At 40.5% G+C, this 9,231-nt stretch overlaps 1 protein-coding gene across 1 annotated transcript in view; it reads left to right on the top strand.

Moving 5' to 3' along the window:
* Window positions 1–6,673: 6,673 nt before the first annotated feature.
* The window catches only part of ARMC2 (armadillo repeat containing 2), a 118,394-nt gene continuing 115,836 nt past the window's right edge, over window positions 6,674–9,231 (top strand). The window contains exons 1-2 of the mRNA XM_015405401.1: window positions 6,674–6,888; window positions 7,549–7,621. Coding sequence (XP_015260887.1) covers window positions 6,674–6,888; window positions 7,549–7,621 — 288 coding nt within the window. The remainder of the gene's footprint in view (window positions 6,889–7,548; window positions 7,622–9,231) is intronic.

Raw genomic sequence — 9,231 nt, 5'->3', positions numbered from 1 at the left:
AATTTAAGATCAGAAGGAAGTCTGATTGAAAGTTAATTAGAACCTTTTGCAGGCTGAGATGGTGTTGTCCTACAGAATGTGATAATTTATCCCAGATTTCCAGCTGGTTAATTAAAATGGAGCACATACTAATCCAATAAATAATATCCCTCAAGAGCAAATTGTAAGAATTTTGGAGTTGAAGTAAACTCTTCAAAGAGTGAAGATCATTGACATTAGAATTGCTAAAAACTGTTATAAAACTTCACAGTTCATCAGGGAGAATAATAGAAATGGAAACAGAAAGAAAAAATGTGTTTGTGCTTTTATTTCTGTCTGGAGACCAGTTTAGCTATTGCTAAAATGTTCATGCATTATAAGTGAAGTGTAATCAACTGGCATGCTTGGGCACTGAAATCCTGATTTCAGCTTGAAGATTGTAATATAATAGAAGGGACCAATCCCTCACCCCTGTTCTGCCAAAATTCTCCAACAAAATTATATTAGATATATATCTGTTACCTGCACTATGAACTTTTATCAACTTGATCATTGTGATTTCACCAAAGAATCCTGGAGACCTCAGTTTCGTGAGGCACCTGATAAAATCTCAGTCAGAAATTCCTAGTACAGAACATTCGTTCTCAGTGTTCACTAGGCAAAGAGAGTGTGGTGTATTTATTGTTGCAATGAGCAGTCTTTTGATATTTGTGCATGTTGGTTTCATCTCATGGGGTGGAGCCCCTTTGTTCGGTTTGTTAGTCAGAACTGTAAGTTGCAAGAGGTCTGTTTTCCTGAAACCAGTTGCTCCCATCCCTGTATCTTTCTGTTAGTAAATGTTGGTTTGAATATACCCATCTCTGCTGTGTGAACCTGAGAGCAGAAACCTGGGTGATTACCCTATTCGTCACTTGCAAGCAAAAAGGAACATCACAGTGTATGTGGTTTAAATCTGCAATGTAGAGTTCCTGTTCAAATATCAATTAAGAGCATTAACTTCTAGGGTTTCTGTGTGTGCGTGTTTTAATCCTTGAGGATATATAGAGTGAGTTTAGGACATCATTATTTAGGCCTTGACTTTTACACATGTCAGTTTTTGATATGTGTACAGATTGTGGGTTGCATTTTGGTATACATGTAACCATTGTTGGTACAATTTTTGGAGTAATGAGACATGATACTAATACTTTAAATACCTTTTGGTGCATATCATGGGTAGGGCAAGATCATTTGGGAAGCCCCACCCTCCATCCTAGGTCGTTTGTACAGCACAGGATTTTCTTCATGGGATTTGTACAGTTCAAAGGATGCATGGTTTTTGGATACATTTTCTATATTTTGCGATGCAGAAGCTGAACTGCATGCTTTAGAGTAGTGGTTTTCAAACCTGCAGCAGGTTTGAAATCCTGGGGTTTCTCAGAAACATGATAAGGATTCATTATTATGAAGATTGGCAATGGAAGACAAACTTTGCTGAAACAAAGTCAATTGGGCGTTAAAAGCAGCTTGTTACGCAGTGTGAAAGCCTTGTGCTTGCCAAGCTAGCTGAGCACTGCCCTAGTCCCCTAACTACTGGATGCAACTGGAGATAGTTGTGCTGAATCCTGCCCGGAACTTCAGCTTCAACTGACAGCTCCTTATGCCAAACAAAATTACCTTACACTGTGTTTAAGATGAGAGGACGCATACTCTGATTTGAGAAGAGGCTAAGTCAAGGAATTCAAAATCAGGGTGCAAAACAACTAGTTGAGAAAGAAAAACCAGAATCTCCAAAAAGAAGCAGTATGGATTTGATGAAACAAGAGGAAGAGGATAGCTTACTCTGTGTTTTTGGAAAGTCATATGAATTTCCCACAAAAACTTTGTCTTTGGGATGGTTCGCACAGACGTATTTATAACTTGATGGCTGCAGCCTGAAGTGAAGATGTGCATGTGTGAATAGGCTGCTATAAATGGAATTTTCCCATCACCACAAACACAGTGCTTTTCACACATTCGGTTGTAGGTCATCATCAAGTATGCATTCCTGGTGCAGAGAAATCAGCTGATATATGCATGTGTTGAACCAGCTTGTACATTTTTCTTAGAAGAGAGACATCTGAAAAACTAAATAGAGGCTATGCATTATTTGTGCTATTTTTTTAAAAAAGAAAGAAAACAGGGGCTTGAAGAAGACTACAAGAAGCAAGCCTTGAACTCTGAGGAATTACATTGGAAGTGAAATCAGTGTTTCTTTTTTTATGCAGCAAATTAAAAACATCAGTTCAATTGATGCTGGTATCTGCAAAGAAATTGAGTTGGTATATTGCCTCAAGTTGTGTAAATGTGGATGGAATCCTTCATCAAGGCATGGACTGTGTTGGACTTGCATTTTTAGATGTTGATCCATCCTGTGTAGGGTATTAATGTTCTTTTTTTTTTTACTGTGGTTACAATTTACACTTTCTTGTAGAAAGCAATACTTATTTTCCATTAGAAGGGTCCCTTGGTAACTTGTATGGTTTGTTTTGACAGCAAATGTTTTCTCTTTCTCATTCAGATCCTGGTGTGATACTGTATTATTCAATGAGTTTTCAGATTGTGGGTGTTTATATGGTTATTTAATGAAGTTTTCTATGGATTCAGGAAGCTATTTTGTTTGGCTCTGAAGTGAATAGCACTTGAAATTTTTGGTGAGTATCTTTTGTGTGTGTTAGACTGACTTCCTGTATTTCTGTGTTGTTTCTTTGCCGTTAATAATAAAGTGGTAATACAATAATCATTTGAACTTCAGTAGTACATGAAACTTTTTTGGGGGTAATTTTTATTGTAAGTTGCGTAAACATTAAAGTGACACATCAATGCAAAACATTTTGCACTTTACGGTGCAATATAGTACAACTAGGATAAAGCATAATGAAATTCATCAGTTTAACAAAACTACCCATGAACAATCAATCGACAGTGTATTTCCATACTACATGAAACTTTAAACTGATCAGAGAGGATTGCTTTTTTCCATTAGGTTTCAAACCAGTCTTTTTGTATGCACTATATTAAATCAAGCATAAACCATTTTGTTGATAGAGTTTTTGGGAACGCTGGACCATTTTTGAACAACAAAATCCCATCTCAAATTGACATCTGTGTCTTCTGTATTGTTTTTTTTTTCTATTCTGGAAAGGGCAAGTAAATGTAAGTAAGTAAATAAATGTATTACAGTCATTGACCAGTACACAGTAAAAGAAGTAAAACCCCAAACTTAAAATATTTCTGTTCCCTATACAGGAATATAACATTTGTAAAATACATAAATAAACCACTAAAATAACCTAAAATATTACGTGATATAAGTTAAATTACTTATCAAACCATCTCTAAAATATCAGCTAGCATGACTTATCCATATTTTCCTCAGCTTAATTGCCAGCCAACCATACTTAGCAATTTTGAAGGTGACATCTCTGTTTCTATCAGCGAGCATTTTCTTGGAAAGGGCAAGTAATTTTTTGAACTAGTCTGTTCAGGCAAGAGATGACAGCAGGTGAGTCAGCCAAGGTAGGAGGACAATGGGAATGTAGGCAGATTCTGAAGGTGGCTTCCAGCCTCATTCTCAGTCCATAATTCTTCTAGCTTTGGAATGTAGAAGAAGTAGAAAAGTGAGAGCCGGGGGGGGGGATTTGGGAAGATTTTTTTCCCCCCAGAGACCTCTTTTCAATTTTTCTGGAACATGAATGGTAAACTACAGTTCGCTGCTGTCTCCAAGGTGATCGGCAAATCTCCATATGCATACAACTGCCAGCTACAATAAGCAGCCAGAAGTGAAACATTTTTCACTAAGCTCATGTAACAACATAAGAGAAGCCATGCTGGATCAGGCCAATAGCCCATCCAGTCCAACACTCTACGTCACACAGTGACCAAAACCAAGATGTCATCAGGAGGTCCACCTGTGGGGCCAGAACTCCAGAAGCCCTCCCACTGTGGCCCCCCAAGCACCAAGAATACAGAGTATTACTGCCCCAGACATAGTGTTCCATCTGTACCTTTTGACTAATAGCCACTGATGGACCCTTGCTCCATATGTTTCTCCAGTACCCTCTTGAAGCTGTCTATGCTTGTAGCTGCCACCACTTCCTGCAGCAGTGAATTCCACATGTTAATTACTCTTTGGGTGAAGTACTTCCTTTTATTTGTTCTAAACCTACTGCTTATCAATTTCATTGAGTGCCCACGAGTTCTTGTAATGTGAGAAAGAAAGAAAAGTACTTCTTCTCTACCTTCTCTATCCCATGCATAATTTTGTACACCTCTATCATGTAACCCGTCAGTCATCATTTCTCCAAGCTAAAGAGTCCTAACCTCTTTAACCTTTCTTCATAGGGTAAGTGTTCCAACCCTTTTATCATTTTAGTTGCCCCTTTTTGTACCTTTTCCAATGCTATTCTATCTTTTTTGTGGTGCGGTGACCAGAACTGTACACTGTATTCCAAATGAGGCCACACCATAGATTTATATGGGGACATTATGCTACTGGCTGATTTGTTTTCACTTCCCTTCATAATAATCCCCAGCATAGCATTTGCCTTTTTTATTGCAGTCGTACACGGAGTTGACATATTCAGTGAGTTATCTATCATGACTCCAAGATCTCTCTCCTGGTCAGTCACCGCCAGTTTGGACTCCATCAGTGTGTATTTATAGTTGTGAGTTTTGGGTCCAGTGTGCATTACTTTATGCTTGCCCGTGTTGAACCTCATTTGCCACATTGATGCCCACTTGTCCAGCCTCAGTAGATCCTTCTGGAGCGCCTTACAGTCCTCCCCGGTGTTTACCGCCCTTAACAACATTAGTTTCATCTGCAAACTTAGCCACTTCATTGCTTACTCTGTACTCCAAATCATTAATGAACAAGTTAAAAACCACCAGACCTAGTACCGAGCTCTGCAGTACCACACAGCTTACCACCTTCCACTGTGAAAACTGTGCTGTGGATGTCCACACACTGAACATAAAATTTGCCTAGGACCTACACATGTAAAGTTCAATGCATGTTTGCTTGAGCCCCTGATCATCAACGTAGAAATCTAAGATATGACTACAAATTCGAGGCCTACGTGAATCTGATGCTAATGCTTTATTACATAATGGTTACCTTGTTGCCAAGAAGCCATTCCAGATTACACTGTTAAAGAGATTCTTTTACTATCAGTGCCTTGCTAGACTGTGAATTGGGTGCCAGGGCAATGAACAGAGCTGTGGTCCTAAGCTGAGTGCCCAATCCTGGGCTATAGACTGTATACTCTGGCCAGGGCAGCCTTGTGCCAAAGGCGCATGCCAAGCCAGATCTGGACCCAAAACTACAAAGGACTTCTGCCCATGCTCCACTCTGTATCTGTACAAGGACCGTGATGCAGACCAATAGCCCCAGTCTTTATGAACACAGAAACAGCAGCAGACCAGAGAGGAGCCATGTTCTGAAAGAGACTAGATGTTCCTGCAAAGAAGCCATGAAGGGAACACTTCTCCATCACGCAGCACATTCTTTTTCCCCCTTAGTCTTCCTCAAACAAAGACTGTTGCCCAGCCAGAAACAAAAGATGCAGTTGAGCCTTCCTGCCACCGATCCAGAGGATGCCCAAGACAAGTATTGAATCATTAAAGTTATTGTACCCTCTTTCCCCCTTCCCTTGTCTCATGCCTTCCCCAAGAGGTGTCACTCCCTCTAGCACATCAACTAAACTGTCCAACCATCATTTCCTTTGTCATATCCATCCTTAGGTATTTTTTTTTCTTCTGTATTTCCTGGGAACCAGTGATCGCCCAGTTTGTGCCTCAGGTCACAAAATTGGCTACTTAAGGGAAACTCTCAGCACATGCAGTGAAGCTCCCACCCCCCACCTCACCTTTCAGGTTCCATCCCTGATCAGTTTGGAACCCCTCCACATGTGTTGCTGGCCAGCTCACAATCCACTCCCTCTCCCTCTCATTTTCTTCCCTTTTCACTGCATGGTCTACTTGTCTTGCTGGACAGGTAATGTATCTCCCATCAGCGATATTCCTGCTAATGTGAAAGTCACTGTCCTTTCCTGCCTAATCCTTCCTAGATCTGTATTGAGTGTGTCTGTGTGCTAATCATATTTGTATGATTGATCATTTGTACTAAAAGACCAATTATCACATCAACCTGATCTCCTCGTCTGTGGGAATTCTGACTCTGGTATCCACAGGTTATGACCCTGCGCTATATGCCAATTGCCCTTTAATATCATAATTCTCCCCAAGCTTGATAAGAAATAAGGCACTTCGGCTAACAACCTTGTAAGCTGGAAGACAGCAGTCATATCTGATATGTTGTCCCATGTCAGATCCAGGCTCTATGCACCAAAAAATAACTCTAGACTATCCTCTGATGTATATTTCTTGGTGGTGTTTGATTGTAGAAGAAAGTGGCAAATATAGCAATAATATCAGAAACAGTACAATACTGTAAAAACACCATTTTGCTGGAATGTGGATTAGACTGACTGTGCTGTATTCAGTGTGGACGGATAATAAGGCAATGTGGGCTGGTGACAATTGTGCAAACTGTGGGGACTGGATGTGCATAAGTGTGTGATCTGAATTGTGAAACATTTACACTGCTTATAAGCCCCTGGTAATTTTATGTTTTCTGTTCCTACTATGTAGCATGTGAAGTGCTTCCTTCAAGAAGATGTCATCAAAGAACAAAAAGTTGGAAAATTCAGAAGCTTTCTATAGGCCTTCATTAGCTGTTCAGAAGACCAGTGCTGAGATTATAAATGAAGCCCGAAATGCTTTAAGAACATTAAGAACTAGAAGACCATTTACACCAAGAGAGGAACAAAGGAAGCTTTTTGGATCTGCCTCTTCAAGGACACCTGAAAATAGGCCACCTTCTTCTTTTAGGTATGGGGGCTTGGGAAGAGATATGTATTCTGTCTGAGCAGGGAATGGAATTCACTCTGGGTGTGTTTCACCACTGTTGATTAAGCTGTGTCATGGAAATACAAAAGGCAGATCTCAAATAGTCCAGCTGTTCCAGTAGGAGATAATTCCTTCCTGCCAGATATTTGAAGAGAATAATAGATTAGGGCAGAAGTAGTTTAAAGGTGTTTCTCAATTCTTTTTAAAAATACGTAGTTAATTTTCAGTGCAAAACTATGATTAGGTTTTGTGTGTAGGAACCAGACAGATGTTTTCTCTAGTCGTCTCATCTGCTTCTGTTGATTTCCTGATTTCCAAAGGAATTGCTTCTACAGAAGAAGTGCTATTGCTGTACAGATTGCAGTTCAGTAGCAGACATAGAAGGAATCCAAAGCACAGTGGCATTAAATCTTGTTCCATATAATAAGCAGGTACCATGACTTATAGCCAATCTCTTGCTTTTTTCTTTAACCTCCATTTTATTATTTTGTCTAGAATTCCAAGAAAGCACTTTGGGAGCACACAGAGCATTTGGGAAAGTAGCAGTTTCACTGTGTTAGCATGTATATAGAAGATACCAGTTTTATGGCGAAATAGTTGTATTTGCATGAATTAACATTAACATAGTCTTTTTTATTTCAGTCTTCATGCTTCCAGCTTTGAATCAGTTGAACCAAGGCCTGTGTCTTGTGCACGCCTTAGCCCCCTGGATCATGTGCGTATTACCTGTTAGCATAGTTGTGTGTCCTCTGGACTAAAAAAGTCAATATTTTGCACCCAGGACATTAAAAGCCAAAGTTCTGTAACCTGTACAAATTAGGCAAATTGGCACCCAAGTCTCACTCAACACACCAATTCCTTTTTTGGGGGGCTACATTGCTAGCTTTATAGTTTTTTTAAAAACTTTTTAATTTTAATGTTTTCTGAGACAAAAATAGTATTAACAATAATATTAATGAACTACAAACAAAAAAAACATAAAACTCTTCCAGCAAACGATGTTCTGACTTCCCTCACTCAGAGGCAAGATTTTCCTTCTGTTTTTCTTTCCCTTTACTGACTGAACTGCCCTAGTAATGTGTTTTCTTCTTTGCTGAAGAACTCTGGCTGTCCCACCCTGTCACAGTATGATATTTTGGCTGTTGGCTCAGCCCTGGAACCTATGGAAAGGATTGGTAGCCCCCTTTAAATAACTGAAATGGCACGAGGCGTTTTAAAATTAAAAATAACAAAATATTTTGTTCAACATAGAGGGGAAAGGCCAAGTGAAATCAGGGGCTAAAACTTCTACGGTAAAACCAGTACATGCATAGACTTTAGTTCTTATGTTTCAGGTTAATGAGAGTTTCTTAAGCTTCTCACAGTGACTTAAATCTTTATTTTCAGAGGCTTTTGTTTCAGTGTTTTCCCCAAACACTTCAATACATTTCCTTTGAGGGTCACGTCCGGTTTGTCGAGAGAAGCAGCGTGTGAGACTAGCTCCACACCAATTCTGACCTTTTGTTGTGTTAAAGGTACTTTTTCCACCACCATAAGACTTCCTTGTAGAGGAAATCTTGGCAAGGGGTGCGGGCATCGGCCTGGAGAGGGTGGCGACCCTTCCCAGTGTTTTCCGAGCCAACCCCGAAGCGCACAACATCAGGAGCCCCGACAGAGAACGTCGAGCTACAGACAAGCCAACAAGGACCAAAGAAGGAGTTCCACCAAATTGCCAAGTGAACCCGAAGCTAAGTATACTCCTAGTTTTTTCCCTTTTATGAATAAAATAAAAGGAAATAAGGGTAAAGTTTGAAAGTGAAACCCAGTGGTAGGGAAAACGCTCCGGTGTAGGAAAACAGAAAGGGGGGGGAACAAAATGCCCCATTTGCAAGCGGCTAAAGTTATTAAACTGAAACAATTGGGGGAAGTGGGTAAAGGCAGTAGGAGCGATGATATCCAACTTAATGAGCAGAAAATAAGAAAGACTAAAATTAATTAAAAAGTGCGCAAACCGTTTATTTCTCTTCTTTTCCCTTTGTTTGAGCTGTGCCTTTAAGGAGGAGGTGGAGAGTGATTGTCTGCAGCTGCCGGGAGGGAGAGCCGATGCGACGCGTGTGAGGGGAGGAGGGAAACAGATAGAGGAGGACCGGTGACGCAGCAGAAACGTGACGGAGTGGAAAGGCGGGGGCAGCCGAGGAGGAGCTGAGGAGGCTACGTGGCTACGTCGTCGAGCGGGGTTGGGAGACAGACGGAGACAGACGGAACAGCTGTTTCGTCCTACGTGGCTTCGTCGGCGATCAGAGAAGTGAGAAGGGAGGGGGGAAGGAGCAGAAGACAGCAAACAAG

Source organism: Gekko japonicus, unplaced genomic scaffold (assembly GCF_001447785.1).
Source record: "Gekko japonicus isolate JY-2015 unplaced genomic scaffold, Gekko_japonicus_V1.1 scaffold1390, whole genome shotgun sequence".
Lineage (NCBI taxonomy): Eukaryota > Metazoa > Chordata > Lepidosauria > Squamata > Gekkonidae > Gekko > Gekko japonicus.
The sequence above is the reverse complement of the archived record's forward strand: the minus strand, read 5'-3'. Positions and strand labels throughout refer to the sequence as shown.